General features: G+C 46.5%; 3 protein-coding genes across 13 annotated transcripts in view; 1 reads left to right on the forward strand and 2 right to left on the reverse strand.

The window, feature by feature from the left end:
• Positions 1 to 304, reverse strand: part of MPHOSPH9 (M-phase phosphoprotein 9) — a 31697-nt gene extending 31393 nt beyond the window's left edge. For 4 of the 6 annotated variants that reach the window (XM_055710379.1, XM_055710371.1, XM_055710389.1 and 1 more), the window contains exon 1: positions 173 to 304. The gene's annotated coding sequence lies outside the window, so the exon portion shown is untranslated. The remainder of the gene's footprint in view (positions 1 to 172) is intronic. The other 2 variants (XM_055710349.1, XM_055710356.1) reach the window with 2 other exon arrangements.
• MTRFR (mitochondrial translation release factor in rescue) lies at positions 114 to 5566 on the forward strand. Of its 2 annotated transcripts, XM_055710510.1 has the most exons (5): positions 603 to 659; positions 1364 to 2474; positions 2813 to 3120; positions 3836 to 4077; positions 5203 to 5566. In XM_055710510.1, exons 2-4 carry the CDS (start codon positions 2381 to 2383, stop codon positions 4046 to 4048), a joined length of 615 nt encoding a protein of 204 aa, XP_055566485.1. In that variant the 5' UTR covers positions 603 to 659; positions 1364 to 2380; the 3' UTR covers positions 4049 to 4077; positions 5203 to 5566. The 2 variants fall into 2 exon arrangements, with proteins under 2 accessions (XP_055566487.1, XP_055566485.1); XM_055710512.1 differs by lacking the exons at positions 603 to 659; positions 1364 to 2474 and adding an exon at positions 114 to 244.
• Positions 5506 to 20734, reverse strand: CDK2AP1 (cyclin dependent kinase 2 associated protein 1). 5 transcript variants are annotated; one of them, XM_027798790.2, is made up of 4 exons: positions 20715 to 20734; positions 10127 to 10233; positions 9122 to 9248; positions 5506 to 6331 (listed from the first exon to the last, which is right to left on the reverse strand). In XM_027798790.2, exons 1-4 carry the CDS (start codon positions 20722 to 20724, stop codon positions 6264 to 6266), a joined length of 312 nt encoding a protein of 103 aa, XP_027654591.1. In that variant the 5' UTR covers positions 20725 to 20734; the 3' UTR covers positions 5506 to 6263. The 5 variants fall into 5 exon arrangements, with proteins under 5 accessions (XP_027654591.1, XP_005434622.1, XP_055566498.1 ...); XM_005434565.3 differs by lacking the exon at positions 20715 to 20734 and adding an exon at positions 19758 to 20165; XM_055710523.1 differs by lacking the exon at positions 20715 to 20734 and adding an exon at positions 19145 to 19443.

Consider the following 20734-nt stretch of genomic DNA (forward strand, 5'->3'; position numbering starts at 1 on the left):
GCTCCGGGATGTTGACAGCACCGCCACCTCGGATTAGCTAGCGGTCCTGCCACTCATCGGGGAAAGAGGCGGGGCAGCGGAGGCAGCCTCGCGGCTCTGGGACGGGGCCAAGTGCGGCGGCGATGCTGGCTCCGGCCTTGCCGCCTGCCCCCAGGGATCGCCCGGTTCCTACCCGCATGTCTGGAAGCCCGAGAGGAGGCGTCCGCACTGCCCGAGAGCTGCCTCCCTCAGCGACCGTTACGCGGTAAACAGGCGCGGCCCGCCGCCTCCTCCCCGGCGATTGGCGGCCGAGTTTCGAACGTGGTGGGGCAGAGGGCGCTCCAGTCAGGGCGCAGCTCAGTGATTGGCCGCCTTGACGGCGCGCCAGGCCGCGCCTTCCCCTCTGATTCGCTACGCGGAAAAGTACGCGCGCCGCAGTGAGGGGATTGGCCAGCGCGGCTCCGCGCCGCACGGTTCCCCAGAACCTGATTGGTAGTGGCTGGAAGGCGGGCGGAAGCCCCCTTCTTGCGCTGCGATTGGCTACCCGAGTGCCAATTAGGCCGGCGATACCGCCTCCCCGTCGGACTGGCGTTGCGAGTGCGCAGGCGAGGCGGGGCGGGGCTGCGCCTGCGCAGTGCGGGCGCGCGAGGGGCGGCGGCGCTAGCCCCGAGTCGCCCGAGGTAAGAGCGGGCGGCGGGGCCGGGATGATGTGGGGCGTGGGGCGGCGTTGGGCTGGGCCGCGGGGAGCGCTGCCCCCGTTACCGGTGTGTGCCCGGGGCCGCAGGCGCGCTGCCGGTGCGAGCTGTTCAGCCAGCGGCCCTGCCTGAAACGCACGGTGGTGCGCGGTGCCCGGCCACGGTCCCCGGGCTCTCCCGGGCCAGCGCGGCGGGCACCGCTCGGGGCATGGCGGGCTGGCCTGGCAGCCTTCAGCAGCAAAGCTCTTCCCTGCCCTCCCCTCCTCTTTCCCCTGCCCAGATTAAAGCATCATTACTTCAAGATCTTTTCCGCACTGTAAGGCCTGTATTTCTTGGAGCCACTACGTGAAATCTTGATAAAACTTCCTACAGTCCTCCAGGCTTACTCCTGGTGTATGGCTGTAGTGTCAGGCAGTAGGAACAGGCTTACAGCACATGTGGTTTGCCACCCCGCCGTACATTGGGATCTGGCATCTCTGAGAGCGTCAGCCTTGGGGTCAGAACAGGCTCTTTCAAACACACAGATCCCACGGAAACCTGCTGGTTCTGCTCGCTCAGAACTACAGGGGGGTTCTGCTCCTTTTTTCTGCACATTTTTTGCAGCAAACCCACCCCACGTTACTGCCTTCTAGTACCACCAAGTGGTGCCACCAATCAAAACTTTCTTAAAATTATTTTTATTTCAACAGCTATTCAACTTTCCTGGATGTCGATTGCAGTGTGCCACTTCTTCGCATGCTGAAGTGTCTTCTTCTGAATCAAACAAAACATTTCAAGCATAAGAGCATATATTGCTTTAATTACTAACCAAACACCTTGTTCAAGAGCACCATTTGACAGCGGTGGAACCTGCATTGCTCATGATCCATGAGGATAATCCATACTTCCACCTGTACTTTACCTCCATTAAGAACTTGACCTGGGAAACACTGGCATGTGAAGGAATAGTTGCAAAGCTGGTGGTCTGCTTAACTCCTTGATTCTTTTTCCTTTATCTGATAGACTGTAGAAAGCTGTGAGTAGAGCAGGCTGGGCAGGCTTGTGAACAGGATCCACGTAGGATACTTCTGAATTGAAATGGCATTTAACCACACTTGCTGTTATTAGACCACTCACCAAATCCTATGCACGCTAGAGCCTGACCTTGAAATCTGGAAACGGCTGTAACAGAGCGAGGTCAAAAGACAAGTCTAGATCATCATGTAATCTGTTTAGAGAAGGATTACTCTGTTTCCTAGCACTAACCTAGCATTAAAAAGACATCCCAGAACTCAGAATCAGAACTCAGTCTGTAACTAACTGTAAATAGATACACCAGAGTGCTGCTGTGTCCCGTCGGTCAGCTGTTTTGACTAAGCAGCCACGCATCATTCCTCCAAAGGGAAAAATCCACCTCTGCATTCTGCTTGGCTTAAGCTACTCGAGCTCTGTTCTGTCAGATCCGATTTCCAATATCCATATCCTTGGGACAGAAATGCTCTGCATACAGTCTTATTCTTTTTTATTTTGTGTGTGTGTGTTGTTTTCCTTCCACCTCCTCTTTGCAGTCTTCCATGACTGTCAGCCAGTGAACACGGGAAGCCAAGACATTATTAGGCCAGTTAAATTATGTAGCTGCTTCTTCCAGCAGATTTCTTTCAATAGTTTAGAGCATTGTTTAAGGCAACCTCGGAGCAGGATTCCTGCACCCTCACCTGTCCAAGCATATGTCGGCACATGAACTGCAGGTACTGTTGGCAGCAAGACACAACCTGGGCACAAGCGGAGTGTCCGCAAAGGTTTCCCAGTCAGACTCTACAGGTCAGGCTGCAAGACAGAAATATCCTCTCTTTCCTTTTTTTTTTTTTTTTTTAATAATGTATATTTAGTGTTTTCCAAGTGCTGGTAGGAGTACTGATTTATTTACTGTTTTCCAGATCTCTTTCAACAATAAAATAATAATCTTGGCTATTTTTAAAAGTCATTGCAATAAGAACCAGAATTCCATTCATAATGGTAAATATTTCAAGGCAAAACCAGTTCAAATATCCTCGAAAATAAATCTGAATATTAAAATGCCACTGAAGTCACGCAGCTAAACTAGATCATCTTAAAAAAAGGATTCTCACGGTAAACTCCATTCCCCACTTCTATTTCAGGTTTCATTCCAGAGAAACTGCGTCCTCATTTCTGTATGAATATTCCAAGTTTATTTCATTTCACATTCTTACTGAGAGAAGTACGAACACCATCATGGAGACTGTGGATTTTGAGGAAGCAGCAGTTTTCCCTGCCCAGAGTGCCCTTACTTCAGGCAGCGAGGAAGAACTCTTTCAATCTCCTTGGACTAAATGAGGCAGAATTAGAAGAACAGTTTGTAAGAGGTAATGGCCCAGGAGGTCAAGCCACGAATAAGACAAACAACTGCGTTATCTTGAAGCATATTCCATCTGGGATTGTAGTGAAGGTAATCGTATTTTATTTCATGAAGTCGTCAACTGCATGATGTCTTGCAAGTCTCCTGTCATAGTAAAGCACAGTCACAGTGCTGATGTCACGGAGGAAAAGTTTATATGTATGGAAAAGAATCTCAGGAAGAAGTGGTTTTGGTTATCAGTATATATAAATAAACTTGGGGTCATAGCTGATCTTTCTGGCTTTGGCATGTAGTACTGTTTTGTAGTTTTTGGTGCATGTAGTACTGTTTCGTAGTTTTCAGTAAGTATCTTCATTGTAGCTGCTTTTCAGTGGCAGCTGTCACATTCCCTCTTGTGCATTAGAATGTCTCCCTTAAGTTCATCATACTCACAGGTTCATTTTAAGCTCTACTCTTACCTACTGCTTGTGGATTAGTACTTTGAAATTAATCTTTGCTTCCTTATCACAAGAGGAAGATACAGTTAAGTTAAACTCAGAAGAAGCTTTCCAAGGTAGTATGGAAGCATTAAAGATTAATGCAAAAGCCAGTCTGACAAGTTACAGTAGCAAATCATTCCCAGGCAGCCTCTCCAAAGTATCATCTGGATACAGAAGTTCCCGCAGTTCTTAGCAGGACTGTGCTCTCGGCTTGGAGGGAAAGAGAGTTTCTTTACAGTAATGGCAGGAATATGTAGACTCAAAGGGAAAGCAGAAGAATAAACAGGCTGAAGTTCCAGTAAAAATGTCCTGTTGTATTTTTCCAGTGTCACCAAACAAGATCAGTGGAGCAGAACCGAAAGATAGCCCGAGAAATCTTGCAGGAAAAAGTTGACCTTTTCTACAAAGGTGAAGAGAGTGATGTTTTTAAAGAGAAGAAAGCGTCAGAGAAAAAGAAGCAGGAGAAAAAAAGAAAAGCAAAGGAAAACTTAGAAAGGAAAAGGCATTTTAAAGAGATGCAACAATTGGATAAGCAATAAATGCGTGAAATGCCAACCTGCCTAGTCGGGTAAGGGAAGCATTTGTCTATACCTAAACATGGTGTTGAAACTCAAAGATGATATAGGGCTCCATAAGCACAACTGAAATACTGAGTAGTGATCTGCTATTACTGTAAAACTGAGGTAATAAAAGCAGTCGTGTACTCCTGCTTCTGTCCGCCATCATCTCATTAATCACATTTAGAAATCAAGTTTTTCTGCCAAGTTCAGAAGATGATAAACCAATCCTTGTTAAAAAGGAACTATAAACTTTCCACCATTGCTAATGGAGGGAAAATTCAATAATCTCCTTCTGCCTGGATGGTACCTTAGGATGCTTCGTCGGAGTTCCAGTGCGTGAGGAGACCAGCCCTAAAAGGTTGTGACTTTCCATCGTAACTCAGGCAACGCTTCCACTGACATAAATCCTTCATCAACAGTGACCAGGTTTAGATACTGTTTCTGATGGTGTAAACAGACATGCTGACGGGAGTGACACCAGTCACTGGCTGCCTCCTTCAGGTCTGTGCACTGAACAAATGCTGTCCTACTCGATTTGGAATAAAGTTTAACCAGAAGCTTTACAAATCTTACCTGGAGTGGTGACGAGCCTTGAGGTGGAAGCTGCAAGGAAGAGTTGGTCAGTCACGTTCTTCCAGTTACACATTAAAATTGGGTCGTTACAGATAAAGAACACCACGTGCTGGATGCTGCCTCCCAAGGCAACAGAATCCAGTTCCTCCAAGCTGTGAAGTAATTAACTTTGTCTCTTAATACTGTATTTTCAAGTATCCCTAGCTCCGTATGTATTAGATATCCCAGATACAGTATTAAGAGACAAAGTTTGGGGTATTTTCTTCAAGTATCCCTAATGCCATATGTATTAGATATTGCAGATATCCCATCTGCCTTAGGATTTAAATTCAAAGGTAGTGAATTACAGCCATTTATTATGTTTATGCTCTGCTGCTGTTAAGCTTGGCCATTTTGAAACCTTCCCTCATTTTGACAATTTCCTATTTCATGCAAATACATGCAGCTGCATTTCCTTTGTCCCTGTTACTCTAAAGCCACCAGTGCAGGATACGTTCCTGTTTTAATCCTGTTAACAGCTATAATTGCTTAACCAGAACGTTTTGTTAATTTTTGGACAGCACCCTCGTTGGCTGCCATCGTTTTGGCCTTCAACAGTGACAGGAAAGCCCTTGGAGAACCAAAGCCATGGGATGTATTTTGAAAGCACTGCAGACTACTAGCAACTACACCGCCTCCTTACAGAGATGGACTGCCGCTGGGCTGTGCCGGGATGGAGACTCAGCAGCACCCTGCAGCCCTGCTCCCTTCTCTGTTCCTGAACTTGAGCTTCCTGCACAAAGGTTAACTTTTTATCTGTTGAGATTTTTTGTTCATGGAGTATAAATCTGATTGAAGTGACTGTACATAGTTTTGATACAAACTGTTAATGAAAATAAGCTTTATTACGTCAAGTAATAAATACATACAAAGATGCAAATAACAGTTTTAGTAATTTATCCAGAATTTTTTTTTTTTTGGCAAACTTTAAACTGAAATCTCCAGCCTTAATGTAGAAATTAGCTTTCCAGGACCTTGTTATTATTTAATAGGTTTCCCTATTTTTCATATAACTCATGCACTTTAAATGGACTTCAAAGCACTAACAGTCATGCATATGTTTATGCAAAATGAACAAACAAGGAAAAATAAGAGAAGGGGAAGGTTATTTCTAAGCAGGGTCTATGCTGTATGACAAATTGTGACTTAGCAGACTACTAGGTACAGCATGCTATTCTGCACTTATTTAAAAAAAATCCTTAGAGCTCATGTCAAACTTTGAAAGATTGACAGTTTGGGGTTAAGTGAATATAGTCAAAGGAAATAAACAGAATGAGGCTGTGGCTGGATAAGAAGAGAACTGAAATATAGCCTGGGAGAGAAAGAGCATTCCTCTGCATGCAGTTCAGTTTTCATGTTTTAGAAACATTTTAAGGAGTTTTAACGTCTTTACAAAATGCAAACCCTCAGTAAGTTGAAAAATCCTCGTTTTCTCATTCTTAACTATATATTTTTTCTAAGGGCAAAACAAGAAAGGTAGAACATTCAAAATAAAGGAATTTGTCTGAATGTTTCAACAGTCAAAAGGAGTGTTACTTTTTCTTCATTAAGAGATGGAAAATCTTGCAACTGAACCAGAGGGCTAGGATCTTGCATTTCGTTCCGTCTCAGCCAAGCATTCCCGAACTAATCCTCTAGCATGAATAATGCCTGCAAAAGAATTGGACATATTTTAAATCATCTCACTCAGGTCATACTTGCAATGACAGTGCAGAGAAAGGTTTACTAATTTCTGTCCTGAGTTGCCAAGGCTACTACAGTATGCCTCAGAAAAGGGAGAGATCCCTCACTTTTGAAACATCAGCTGCTGCTAAACAAGTTTGCTTACCCAAACTGGCAGGATAAATTGAAAAGGGACTAAACCAGGAATCAGAGCAGGGCAAGATCTATAGGTCTGCAGTGACAGGTGTATCTTGATGTGTAGTGCAGACCTATTTAAAATCAAGAGGCTTAACAGAAAGAAAAAAAATTAAAAATTCACCTTACCTACCTGCGAGTTATTTTGCTACAGTGGCGTGAAACAAAATATGAAGTTATATGGGGAGCCATTTTACCAAGCTTTAGAAGTCTTAATACTTTGGGATAGTTCTCTGAAAGGATGCATCAAAATCCAAGCCTTCATAATATTGCTTAAACACAAGTTGTGTCTCTTGTAAGAGTAAGAAGGAATTTTTTATGGTGTGTGCAGAAAGTTATCTCCTAACGCGGGCTCAGCTCCCAGTGTAAATCATCACCGCTTTACATGCTGCCATATCTACTCTCATCTGATAGACATAATGTGGAATTTTCCACTACAAGTCCTGTTGCCTTGAGATCCAGCAATCTGGACCTTGATTCTCAATCCTGGGACTAAATCTAGATTCATGTTCACAGAGCTGCTGAAAGAACAGAGCTTGAGATTTTAAAACGGGAGATGGACAGATTTCTCTACCACAAATGAGGTTATATTTTACTGACAGGACAAGGTAGAAGGCGATTTCTCTGCTCAGTTGTGCTCCTTAACAAGGTGGAGAAGGGACAATAAGGCAATAGATGAGGTTTAATCTCTGTTTAGAGATAAAGGCTTCTTGTTCTAGAAGGCTGCTAGCCCAGATCACAGCAACAGCCTTTACATCCAAGGAGTACTGATTTGGGACTTGACAGTGCAAGGCTTTGCAGAGGGTTAAATCGACACAGACGAGTAAAGCTGCATCCCGCAGCTGTGGGATGCAGAAATGCGTACTCAAAGCAGTGCATCAGACCTGGATCTGGTGGCAGGATGCCCAGTTTATGCAGCAGAACTACCCTGAATTATGTAGAACACTGGGAATTTGGCCAATTTTAGAGGTCAGTAGCCACTGTACTTAGGAGCAGGTGGAGCTGGGGACAGGGACTTTATTCAGGAATAACCTCCACATGGCCACAGAGGCTGCAGTCACGTGGTTACCCTCAACCACTTCTGCTCTCACACTTGCACATGCTCCTTCATCCATTAGGCTCCCAAAATGGAAAGAGAGGTATGTTTGTGACCAAAAGATGGCAGCAAAAAGTATTTATTTGGGATATTTCAACACTGGCAAGTCACAGTGGCAGCACTGAATGTTAAACCTACCTTAGCCACCAGACTACACACTGCAAGCAGCAGCAAAACAACTTTTCCTGACCAAACTGAACCACTCAGTTCAGAGGATGTCTGCATCTCTGCTGGTCTCTCTTAGGTTGTCCCCATTAGCCTATTGCCATTCATGATCTATTAATACTGACTCAGGCAATGCAATAAAGAGACTCCAGCAACATTGATTTTAGCTGGGCCAGATTCCACTTACCACTCATCGGCAGGCTTTATTGCATCCTTTCCCAGAACAGCTACTAGTCATTTTATTGCATGTCATGGCAGATATATTACTCTCCCATAATGGTTGAGCCTTAAATAAAGCTTTGTAGTCTTGGGTAAATGTAAGGGGGATTTGTAAGGTGGTGCAGTTATTCTGTTACAATAACATTCCCGTTCGGCCCTGAATGCATGAGCCAAACTCAGCACAAGGACCAAGGCAAGGGAGGAAAAGATAACTACGTTATACTGGTGAAGGACAGAACTGCCAGCACAACTGTTGTCGATGGCCTTTCGGCGTCATTTCAGGAGCTGGAGCAGTGGAATGTCCCACTGCTCCTTCAGAAATATCCCTTGCACGTCCCCTGCTGAGGACAATGCCAAGCTGATGTCAGCAGTGGGGCACGCGAGGGTTTCTTTTACGCTGCAAGGAAAGGGCATTTATTACCCCTTTTAGCTGACAAAGCAAAGCTGGAGAGACCTCATCAGCCAGGCCTAAAAGCTTCTAAGTCCCTTACTAGTGGACTCTTAATGACACCCACTTGACAAGAGGTAATGGAGCCTAAGCTGCCCAACACCACAGCGGGGAGGAAGGTGTGTGTTTGACATCTCAGTCTGAACAGCCTTCCCTGATGACCTTGTTCTTTTTTGTAGCTCTTCTCTCCACCAGCCTCAGTGTGAGTTACCACAATGCAGTATTTCTTTAGGCAAAATGCACTTTAGTATAAAGACTCCTGGGTCAAGGAGATGGGTGATGCATATCAGAAGTAAACAATGCTTGGCTGCGTATTTTGGAGGCTGGGGAGAAAAGGGAATTGAAAGGGCAAGTAGGTCACCAGGAACCTCAGAGAACATATCCACTAGAAACCCTAAGGGTTCTAAAATAAGGTTTGAATTATTAACTGAAACTCCCCTTGTACAAATTAAACACATTTTATCACTGGTTTATCTATCAACTACAGCATGAACAGAGTACCCCAAGGTTTCAGTTGCTTGTTAATACACCTAGTTTAGTGATGAGCTCAAGACAGCTCTAAGGAAACTGTTGTCACAAAGCTGTACACAAAGCAGTCAGTGCACAAAGTATGTGGGACACAATTTTTTTTTTTTTAAATAAATTTAAACATTACCTCTTTTTAGCCTCTCCATCGCACTTTTACTCCCAGCGTACGTGGGTCTAATCTCTTTCCCTAATTCTTCTATGATAGCTAGAAGTTCTGCATATTTGCTTTGCGGTACTTGACTGCTGCTGGTACCCTGTAGTTGAAAGCAGATTAATCTCAATCAAATACTACTAAAACCAAAACAATTACAACAGCCAGCAACTACAAATTCGTGGACGACCAGAAACAGCCCTGGAAGCCATTTTTTTAAAAAATACAATTTCAGATTTACTATATAATCAAAAACTTTTTTTTTCCAACCCTGTAGCTGAAAAAACTTTTTGCAGTTGCTGCTGCAGTTGGACATGGTGCTATGTGCCCTTCACAAATCAGGATCAACTGGGAGAATGCAGCTGCAAGACTGGGACCTTCAGTGGAACAGAAGTTAAAACAGTCCTGCAAGAACAGCAAACCGGGAACTGCTTATGCAGCTCTGTTTCTGCTTTTCCAGTGTTTATTTTGGTGTGTACGTGGAGCAGTTAGCTAGGCAGGGAGAATGAGAAGCAGATAAAACTGCCTATATAATAAGGGAAATCCTATTAAGTCAAATACATTTCACAGAAAGTTTACCACCGGATTCCTGAAGCAGCACATAGGACTGTCTGCGACACATGCTTCATGAGACTAAAATTTAGAGGATAAATTTGCTGAAGAAAAGCAGTATAGAAATGCTAATTTTTTAACAAATGATGTTAAAATATGTTACAGACCTTACTATCAGAACCTAAGTCATGTTTCACTGTGACTCAGATGGGATGGGACTAACAGTTAATTAGTAACCAATCTCACTGAGTGCTCTGCTTAGTCTAATTTGATCCCGAGACATGTGTGATGAATCAGTCTGCTACTTGGGTTTGATTTCAGATCTTGGTGGGAGGGAGGAGCACCTCAGATTACAGGCCACAATCCACGCTACTATGCAAGCGCAGGGTCAGTGATCCGATTAAAGTAAAACAACAAGCAGAGCTATACCTGCATCCCTTGTGTATAGCCTAGAGATGGGGGTCCGTAGTCATTTATAAGCTGTCTATATTGCGCAGATGTTGCCATACTTGTGGAGGGAGAGTGAACACTCCCAGCTGTAGAGAGAGAGGAGAGAGAAAAAAATCACCTGTTATTACCTGAAGATTAGTAAGTCTGTTACACTGGGACACATTCTAATCACTTTTTTCTAAAGCTGTGACCTCTCACCTTTGGTCTGAGCTCACTAATGACATTTCAGCGTCACAGTACTTGCTAGGAGAGAATGGTTAAATTAATGCTTCTCTAATGTTTGCTGTACATTTGAAAATAGCACAGCCTGCAACATTATCAGTGCAAATTGTTTGCCTAAAAGTGAAAGAGTGTCGCGTGACAGGTTGTTCTGCCTAGACAAACTGTAAATATTAAGGAGCCCTATTTTTGCATATATACATTCCACATAGATGAGTCTAACGTACTGTGCTATTTTTACTTTTTCAGTGCAAGTTATCTGAAAGTAATTTTGCAACTCAAAGTGTCATCACACGGTCAATGCAAGTTACCCTCAGTACTATCTTCAGCCAATGCCAAAACTATTCACAGGCAACAGTCAGTTGAGGTGCATCAGATCTGCTGTTCATTGTATGACATCGGAGGTGAGGAGTGCTACCATCATTCCTCTCTGTCTGATATCAAACGTTTTTAGCCAGTCAAATCATGCTATATGGTGTGTATATATAGGATATAAAGAAAATAACATCACTTTGGGTTATGGTTACTTTTTCTAATGTTATAAAAGATTATAATCAGATCTACAGGGTTTGGAGTCAGCTAGGAGTTCCAGAAACAGACTCTGATCATTGACAAACTGCTCCAGAAACGAACAATCAAAACACTTTTTCCCCCCTCACCTCACAACAGTAAGAATTTGGGTTTGAAAACAACTTTTTAGATTTTTCTTAGGGGCCTTAATTACAGTGCCCATCTCACAACTGCGCTAGAGGACCTGCTTGTTATGGACCATGCACTTGGGACTAAGGCAGCGTTCCACCATTCAACTTGTTCACTCTTGCAGCTGAAGTGCCCCTGCATCCACTGATGCTGCTGTCTTTGCCTGTAGGCACAGACACAGACTGCCTGCTGTCTGGAAAAGTCTTCCCCCTTACAAACTCCTTTGCTGAAAATTCCCAACGACCTTTCACGGGAGGAACAGGTCTCATTTAGCAGCCTTCATTTAAATCTAAATTAAACTGATGCTAAAAGTCACTGGGGCTCAGAACTACGGAAATCTCTAGCTTTGTTTTAAAGTTGCAAGTGATTTTGCTCATGTTCTCCCCTCACACAAAAAGAGCAAGCCAGCAGTTACACTGTAAAAAGCACTGCTGAACATAGCGGAACAGACTCTTGTCCTCAGCTGACAACTCTCTTTCCACTTGAGAATATCAGATAATCAGATAATCACAGGGTATCACTGTGGTGGTGCCTTCATCACAAGAACAGAGTGTGTCCTTACTTTTTACTAGTTAACCAGATGTGAAATCTTAAAAAAAGGCAAATTGGGCTGGTGGTCACTAGGTTGCCTTGAAAAAGTAAGGTTTCTCTTTGTCTTTAACTAAGCTGCTAAATTTTATGGCACATTACAATCTGCACTTCCATCGCTAAAGGTTTCACATGGAGCTAATCATTGCATTTTGCTAAAGCACAGTAAACCCCAAAAAACTAAACAACACCCATAGTGTACAGCACTGTGAAGGAACACCACAGTTGTCAGCTGCTCTCCTAATTAGTCCTTCACATTATCAGCTCAAAATACAAGCACAATTCTAAGATTTCTGTATGTACAACTCAGTATTTCAAGTCCAGATGACTGAATTTCAACAGTTACCAAACATGACACAACAGCAAACCGCATCTTGCCTCCAAGGACTTCAAAATGCTTCAAAAACATTAATAAGCCCCTTGTGCTGGAAGGTAAGAAGGTTTAATTGCCTCAATTAAGCAGAAAAAGACTTAAGCGGGTTTTTTTCATGCACAGTAAAACAGAAGAGCCATCCTGTGAAGACTTGTTCCTGAACTGTTACTGGAAGCAGTCACATACAAGACCTGGGAGCTCCAAACTGGTCCTGAATTAAGGCAAGGACTCTGATGACCAGGCTCAGGAATCCTGCTCTATGCACCAAGCAAACCCTAGCTGCAGCCCAGCAACCCATGCAAAACAGAAAAAACAATTCATCACCATCATATCGATTAATGATAATAGTACAGATAATTTAGTGATTGTTTAGGATTATGTAGATTTAAGCATGACACGTGCTTTGTCTGCATGAAATAGCACGGCAGGATACATCTAGATAAGAAATAAACCCTACTAGAAACACGACGTGCCAAGACAAAGACAAAGCAGTGAATCTAGGGGCTGACCAAGAAAGTTTCACAGCTGTGAAAGCCAGCAACACACGGCAAGGCAGTGGCCAGTAGCTGGTGTCAGCATGGGAGCTTGAATCCAGCAGCGACTCACTCAACACCGAGTGACAAAAAACAAACAAGAACTCTGAGTAGGCAACTGTGAGTAAGAACCTGCGGGTGGAGTTGGAGCATCGCTCCCGATGTGAACGAGCAGTCAGATGAGCGGAGTGGGGTGCTGTATTGTCTGCTGTACCCACGGCATATGCAGAGCTGTGCTGCAGACACTAGAGGCCATCGCTGAGTACGGCATGCCCTGCCAAATGACAGATCGTGGTAACCATGGTGAGTTTACCCGTTTCTTTGCAGTCTGCATCAAAAATGTAATAAGACATAATGCCATGCGCCGACCACTTTATCAGCAGCAGCAGGCCCGGAGAACAAAGAAAAGGATTTGACTTGGCCGTGGTACCAGCCTCCGTACACCCATGTCAGAAGTTGTGCCAGTCAAACTCAGCTGCGGGGGGGGGGGGGGGGGGGGAGGGGGAAAGAAAAATCCTTGAGTCCACCCCAATTTAAGACGATGCAATCATGAAAATGAAATTAATTGGGGGGGTATTAGTATCTCACAGGGTAACGGAACTTGAGCTTTTCGACCTTTCACTTTGTATGTTAATCTCAAAGAGAAGCCCCTGGGTCCTGGATGACTATTACTCAATTAACCCAAAATACATCTGCATGTCTGAACATCCAGTATATCTCAGATTAAAAAAAAAAAATCACCAACTATTGCTATTACAGTTACCAAGAAAAATTAGGCCAGGAAGTCTCACAGTCAATACCCAGTCAAAAATCAGTGTGATGGTTAGGCATTCACTAGAGGGGGGGGAAAAAAATAAAAAAGAGGGGGGATCTAAAATGAAGCTTGCTCTCTCACGGTAAAATGACAATGGAGACAAGACAGTTAAGAACTGGCAGAATCGAAAAGGGTGTGTGCTTGGTACTGAATTTAAGTGACACCCTGTATCACATCCCGAATTGCCTTACCGGTTGCTGCTGTTCAAAACCTAAATTAATATACACTTTCCTCCCTCCACTTTCCTAATTAAATGTACACAAAACCTTTTATATACCCATTTATTCTTGTGCCAAAGTCTTTTATTTCTGTATTCAAACAGAAGACTGCCAGAAGCATTCTTCCCCACAAAAATATAGTGATTTTCTTGTTAATCAATATTAATCTTTATTAATTGAGGAAGGGGGTGTCTAAGAATACAGCAAACACAAATGAGATTATCTGTGTCAAAATCTCTTCTTTCCAGCAGTCTCTCTGAGCCCAAATTAACACCCTGGGAGACAAAGGATCTTGAATCACTCTTTGTTTGCCTAAACTCCCACTGACCAGGAATCTTCCCATTAATTTCTGACAGGTTTGTAGAGGTCCCTTTAGCTCCTTTGCTACTGTCTCCAAGCCTGAGCAATGATGCCGATATGCTGATCTAAGTTTTAATTCTTAATTCTATTGCTGCTGCTTGCTGAAAAAATAACTGGGAAGGCAGTTTGCTGCGCACCCTGCAAGGAAGCAGTGGGAGCAGAAACAGTAGGGTACGCTCACCTGATCCACTCCCAGCAGATGCTGTGGCTCTACACAGCTCAACTGCCACTCTGTTTCACAAACAGCAAAGTAACATCAGGACTGGTTACTCAACTCACCAAGTTACTCATGAAGAACCGACTTAAGCCAAGCCAAGAGCCCATTGGATATGTGTTTCTTTACCACCCCATACTTTATAAGGTCCTATAAAACTGCACAGGTAAACTCCTGCCATTTTACAAAATCCTTCTACACATGAACATGATAGCATGTTAAGAAGAGGTACCTGTAGCCTAGAATTTATCCAAGGTACACAGTACAGCCTGTGGAATCTCACTGCTGCTACCTGTATTTCACAGTCTCTTCAAGCTGAGGTTGCTTGCAACATAAAGGCTGTTGCCATTTAAATGGCCAGTGGTCAGCACCTCTTATACAGAACCCAGAGCTGTGTATTACTGCCTCTGCCACACCACTGGAGGACATTCCTCGTTGCTTCAGAGGATGGCAGTTTGACAGCATGCAGTACGAGATGACCAGGCTGGGATATTTTAACTGAGAGGATATAAATTCTTCTGTCCTAAACTGGACAACTTTGCAAGAAAACACATGAGAAATGTTCATGTAAACTGCTCTATCAAGGTACATTGGGAGGCACCTTCAAGCACAAGGGGAGCGGTAACACCTTCAACCAGCACAGCCATTTCTGTAGCAAGGGCCTGAACACAGCCTGAATCACAGTTGCAGTGTTTTGGCAGCTGACTACAAGAATATTTGATTCCTTAGCCCTTGACGCACTTTGGTTTAAGTTCAACAAGAACTCCTTGCCATCCACGGGACACCACATGCATGCCTACACAAGTAGATCTACTGCAAGCCACACACTGAACTCTACAGGAGTTGCCAACCCAGAGCAAAAACAGAAAGCCCTCATTTCCCCCAACTTCCCAATGAATTTTTTAATTTAAAATAATGGACCCCATTCTCATTTGCACAATATATTCCTTACAGCACTGGCTGTGAAAGTTTTATTTTCACCCACTATTTTTCCCTTAAACAGCCCTTGTGGTAGAAACAGACCTTTCTTTGAATAAAACTATTTCCCTTTAAAAAAATTCAGTGCAAACACTCATAAATATGTTCTCAAGAACTAGGACATTCTTTATCGTAACAGCCAGAGGCCTTGCTCTTTTGATCTGTCACACTCTGGGCCTTTCCTCTAGTACTCTCGTTCTATTTAATCTTTCCATGTGGATAATGGTCATGTTTTATGTCTCCTCTTCCTACCCCCCTGCCTTTTTTTCTTTTTTTAATCAGAAAAAAACAAAAGTCAGTCACTCGGACTCCCCACCATTCCTCTTTTCTAGCTTAAGAAACAGGCTATTTCTACACTAGCAAGTTATTTGGCACAACAAGGAAAGGATGAAAAGATGAAAGCATTTGGTACACATACACCACGTGTCATTGGGGTGAGGGGGTATGACTTAAGATTAGATTTTAGTCTGGTGCCCCAGACTAAGCGTCTGTATCGTAGGTATGGTTCAAAGCTGTCTAATCTTTGGTTTGGACCCTCGTGTTTCCATTAAAAGGGAACAACCTCTCGATACAAACCACAGTATCAAACATAAGCTGTCTCTATAAAGGGCAACAAGCGAGCTATTTGCTTGTGCAAGTCTGCACTGCAGTCTTAACAACCTAAAGGAACGGCCTAGTGTGCTCAGTATCATTTCTCAGGGTTCAGTGAAATTGGTCTCTCCAGTTGCAAGCTACAGCCACAGCCAGGGACATGATTTCCATTTCACCTCGCAGAGAATTTGCACTTTTCACCAAGAAACTTCTGGTTACTGTGAGGTGTGGCAGGTGCACTGACAGCACTGTTGGTCCTCAGCTACAGCAGCACCTGCTGTACAGGTCACCACTTGTTCATGTGGAGCCGAGATGCAGCGCCTTCCCTTGTCACAGTCTGCTGGAATTTGTTTTTCCAGATCCTACATACAACAGGTTTTAAACTTTATTACAGGAACAGGCTTTTGTCTTGAAACCTGACATTTCTACAAAAGGACAATCCCAAGCTGTTTCTGCTGGCCTTCTGTATCTTCAAACTACTTTTCCCTGACCTGTCCATACTCTGAACAAAACAGGAATGCTGGTGAATATCCACACAGCCAGAAAACACACTGAAACAAGGGGAAAGACAAACTACAGACCAGTTCACAGCTGCTGTAAATGTCTCTGGTTCCACTTAAGTCAATGGAGATGCTCTACTTCAGCCCAGCAGCTGGCCCTCTTAACAGAGAAATAGTTAAACAACATGAAACACAAGACAGATGAGGATGAAAGAGTACTTTGCAGGATTCAGTACAATAAGCAAAAGAATACATACAAATCAAAACATGGCTGTTAGAAAGGGTAACAGAGGATCCCCTGGGACACTGTGGGCTCAGGTGAGGCTGGGAAGGTTGAGCTGCAGCTCCCTAACACAGCACCTTTTTACCACCCAGGCAGAGAAGGTGCTTGTGCACCAGATTAAATAGGGCTCCCCAAGCACAGGCAGTTGGGAACTGACAGTCTGGGGTGCCACACGCAGGGGCCCAACTGCCAGAGCACAGGCCCTCCAGGAAGGTGACTGGTAATTTGGACAAAACAACTCAAGGCTGGGTGCAGACACACTGGGCCAAGTGTCACCACTGACCCAGGCAATGGGGAAGAGGAATAGGCACCACATTCCGCTGTGACAAGATATTCTCCTTCCCTCAGCCTGGTGTAAGGCAGAGGAGTCAGCACCCGGATGCTTCCATCCTCCTGAGTCACTTGCGGAGCAGCTGCATTTTCCTCACCCACAGTCATCCCCAGATCTGCCGACAACCCACAGAGGCTTCCTCCCCCCACAAACAGCTCCTCTGCCTCTGCACCTCAGTCCAGGCTTCTGAGTCCCCAGACCTGCTCCTGCACAAGAAGAGAGCACAGTCACCCATCAACCACAACTGCTTCACCTCACTGAGCCACTTACTGACTGCAGTTTCGACATGATTTTGCAGAGTGGCCACTCTCAGCCTAAACTTGAAAGGAGTTAGCTCTGCAGCAAGGACGCAGCCCCAGGAGCTGAGTCGACACTGCCTTTCCAAATACTCCTGCACCAGAAGCCCTGCACTGCAGGGAAGCAGCATTACCTCCCAGAGGAAAATCCCTGTGAGATCCACAGCTGCCCAGAGCCCTCCGTCGGCCGAGACCAAAATATTCAGCATTCATACAGAGAGCCTTCTCTGCAGGGCTGATTTCAGGCCAAAAGGGACAGATTTCCTGTTTTCCTCTCCTCTGCAGGACGGGGCAGGAGGGGGGTCCTTCATCCCAGGTTTGGAAGCAAACCTAGGATCTATTCTTCTGGCTGGGGGGGCATTTAATTTAAGCACAATAGGGAAGCAATCTCCTTCAAGTCAGAATTAAGCTCCAGAAAGGAGGGGGCCATTTGCAGTCATATCACTCTGAATGCGATATGTGCAACTGCAAGGACTGCTTTGTCTAACTCCCTTGGCCTTAGGCCACGGTGCTGGCAATACCACTAGCTAGAGGAAGAGCTGGTGCGTGAGGATAATGGCAGAAGACAGGGAGGGAAGAGAGAGCCCATTTTGGATTCAGAGGAGGACGTTCTTTCATTGAAAAGATTCTGGGGGTGTTGAGGATGATCCGAACTCAGACGAGAGGACAACTTAAGACAGGAATAGTTCTAACATGACAGCAAACTGCTGCTAACTTGCCATTACAAGGGGAAAAAAAAAGAAGGGGGGGGGGGGGGGGGAGATAAAACTGCATGAAAAAAAACTAAAACCCTGATCGCAGCCGGAGCGTTAGAAAGCACAGACAGACAAGGCAGCAAAAGGACCGGAGACAGAAACTTCACCACTCAGCTCGCATTGTGATCGGCATGTCTGACCCAGGATTTTGCAGTCCTCACTCGCAGAACAGCTAGACTCAGATCCCCCCCATAGCATGACCTAATCCCCACCCCTCACCCACCATCGCAAAATACCACCTTTGTTTTCCCTGCAATTTTACGGCCGTTCCGGAGAGCAAGGCACAGGTTCTCGTGGGAGCCGACAGGAGAACGGTTTCCCTTGCTGGGCTTTGTTTTGTTTCTTTTTCTTTCCTCCGGTGACACTTCTGCTTTTTGTCAAAAATCCTCAGCACATCCCCTGCTTCCTGACCCCTCGGCAGAGCAGTGCTCGGGCCCACGGTGCTCCCCACACACAAGCCAGGCACACCAAGCCTTTACACGCCCGCAGCCCCACCGAGCTCAGCTTCACGCAGGATCAAAGTGCCTGAGGCACGGGGACCTCGGCTCATCCACCAGCTGGTGACGATTCCTTGCAGTAAAACAAGATTGCCGTTCTCCTGGTGGCTAGAATAGAGGTGCATCTTGTTGATCCCTTACGTTCATGTTCATCAATCTCCCAGGATTACAAGCACAAACGGCGCTGTAAAAATCACCCGGGCAGATTTCCCTCCCTCCTAAACCCAACTGCAAAACTTTTTCCTTCTCCGATAAAATAAATAAATAAATAAATCTGCCTGATTTCTGGCTGCGGATGGTCTGATGCCAGCCCTGCAGGCTGGGACTGCGGGGGAGACGGGAGTATTATTTGGAAGTCAGAACCAACTTCTCCATTTTGGTTCTGTTTCATAGACTAACCGGCGGGCTGAGATTAGCGTGATCCCCTCCGAATATCCCACCGGGAAGCGGCTGCTGCTGCGGCTTTGTTTCCCCGCAGCGGAGCCCCGCTCTTACCGCGAACACCTCAGCGCAAGGGACAGCCCTGGCCTGCTGCTACCTTCGGCACTGGGGGGGGGGGGGAGGGGGGGCCGGGGGAATGTTGTGGTAAATAAATAAAAAAAAAGTTCATGCCATGAAGGAAACTTTTGGAGAGGCAAGTTGGGAACACTCCCGGACAGATCCAAGAAGAGGAATAATTTTTTTAAAGGGATTTTGGAAGAAAGAGAGAGCAATTTCTTTCCACCACCACCACCACAACCCCCCGCACCTTCCAAAAATCCCCAGCGAGCGGGGGGAGCTCCCGCGCAGCCGGTAGACCCCGAGGGGGGCGCGGGGTCCGGGGGTCCCCCTGAGGCGCTGGCGGGCCCCCCCGGCGGCGGGGGGCGCGGGGCCGGGGTCCCAGGGCGGCCCCCCCGCCTGAGGAGCGCGGCCCGGGGCAGCCCCTCCGCCTGAGGAGAGCGGCCGCGCGCGGGAGGCGAGGCGCGGCGCGAGCGGCACTTGCGGCGTCCCGCCAGCAGCGGTCCTCGCTGAGGCGCCGGCGGAATATTCCTGATCCAGATCAATCAGCCGCCCCGGGGAGCCGAGCATGGAGGAAACCCGGCGGCCGGAGCCCCGGAGCGGCGGCGGCGGCGGCGGCGCGGGGCCGGCCCGGCGGGCGCGGCGCTCGGGCGGAGGGGCGGCGCGACGCGGGCTGCCGGCGGCGGGCGGCGGGCGGGCGCGGGTAATGGCGGCGCGGAGCCGGCGCGGAGCCGCTGCCCCGCCATACCGGACTGGGCAAAAAAACTCGAGTCCGGGGCTTCCCCCCAGGTGCCGGTGCGGCACCGGCGGCGCCCCGCCGCACGCCTCCCAAACTTGCCACCCAGTTGCCGCCGCGGACTTACCCGGGTTGAGAGGAGTCCCGGGGATGTGGGCGTTCAAGTTGGGCTTGTAAGACATTCCCAGAGACATGGCCAGCGGGAGGAGGAGAAGCGTCCTGAAATTCAGTGAAGCGTCTCCGTGTCTCCCAGACACTTTGGGTTGTTTACAGCAGTAGCAGCACCGGCAAATATGGCCGTCAGTTATATTGACACCCACAATGCAATATATCATCCATACATCATGAGGAGACGCGGATCCAAAAACTTTGGGGGAGACGAGGCAACCACCCGCCGCGGCGGCCCGGCGCCCCGCGCACCTCGGCGCGGAGGGGGCGCGGAGGGGGCGCGGCGGCGGGGGGTGCCGCGGCCATCCCCTCACAGACAATGGAGCTCCCCTCAGGGACGCCGCCGCGAGAGGAGCCGGGCGGGGAGGGAGGGAGGGCGGGCAGCCCGGCGACAGCGGAGGAGGGAGAGGGGGGTGGCGGGGTGGGGGGGGCGCGTTTTAATTAACTTCCGAAAGTTTTGGCACAACTTCTCATTTAAATGGGCTCTGCCCGCGCCGAGCGGCGGGGGGGCCGCGCCCGCCGGCCCCTGTCAGGGCAGGGAGGCTGCGCGTCCCTCGGGGTGGCCCAAGCGCCACCGCCCCCCTCACCTCCAGCCAGGCGTTCGCCTCCGCTTTATCCCCCGTCTCCCCCCGCGAATTTCGATGGAAAATACCTGTTGATAATTTTAGAATGAAAGATTATATTTTTTCCTAGATGCCACCACAGAAAAATCTGCCTTTTTTTTTTTTCTTCTCTTTCAAACCACTATTTCTCTGTGCTTGAAGGTTGAAGGTTAATGTAGATTGCTGTTTCTGAGGGATTAAAAAATAAACACGAATCTCGTTGATAATGCGCTCGTTTTCAGCTTGCAAGCAGCAGTAAAACTTCCCCACCAGAAAAAAAAATAAAAAATTGCAGGTTACATTATGAAGCTTACCAGCCTGCATCTGCCACTTC

This window comes from Falco cherrug, chromosome 1 (assembly GCF_023634085.1).
Source record: "Falco cherrug isolate bFalChe1 chromosome 1, bFalChe1.pri, whole genome shotgun sequence".
NCBI lineage: Eukaryota > Metazoa > Chordata > Aves > Falconiformes > Falconidae > Falco > Falco cherrug.

What these genes read in the sequence shown, in the direction of transcription:
- CDK2AP1 (XM_005434565.3), bottom strand. Translation starts at nt 19,965, where the DNA reads ATGATATATTGCATTGTGGGTGTCAATATAACTGACGGCCATATTTGC. An exon ending in CGGGACTCCTCTCAACCCGG is followed by an intron (nt 10,234 to 19,757) that starts GTAAGTCCGCGG and finishes CTCTCTCTACAG; the next exon opens with CTGGGAGTGTTCACTCTCCC. An exon ending in GATGGAGAGGCTAAAAAGAG is followed by an intron (nt 6,332 to 9,121) that starts GTAATGTTTAAA and finishes ATTCTTTTGCAG; the next exon opens with GCATTATTCATGCTAGAGGA.
- MTRFR (XM_055710510.1), top strand. Translation starts at nt 2,381, where the DNA reads ATGTCGGCACATGAACTGCAGGTACTGTTGGCAGCAAGACACAACCTG. An exon ending in TTCCCAGTCAGACTCTACAG is followed by an intron (nt 2,475 to 2,812) that starts GTCAGGCTGCAA and finishes CTTCTATTTCAG; the next exon opens with GTTTCATTCCAGAGAAACTG. An exon ending in CATCTGGGATTGTAGTGAAG is followed by an intron (nt 3,121 to 3,835) that starts GTAATCGTATTT and finishes GTATTTTTCCAG; the next exon opens with TGTCACCAAACAAGATCAGT.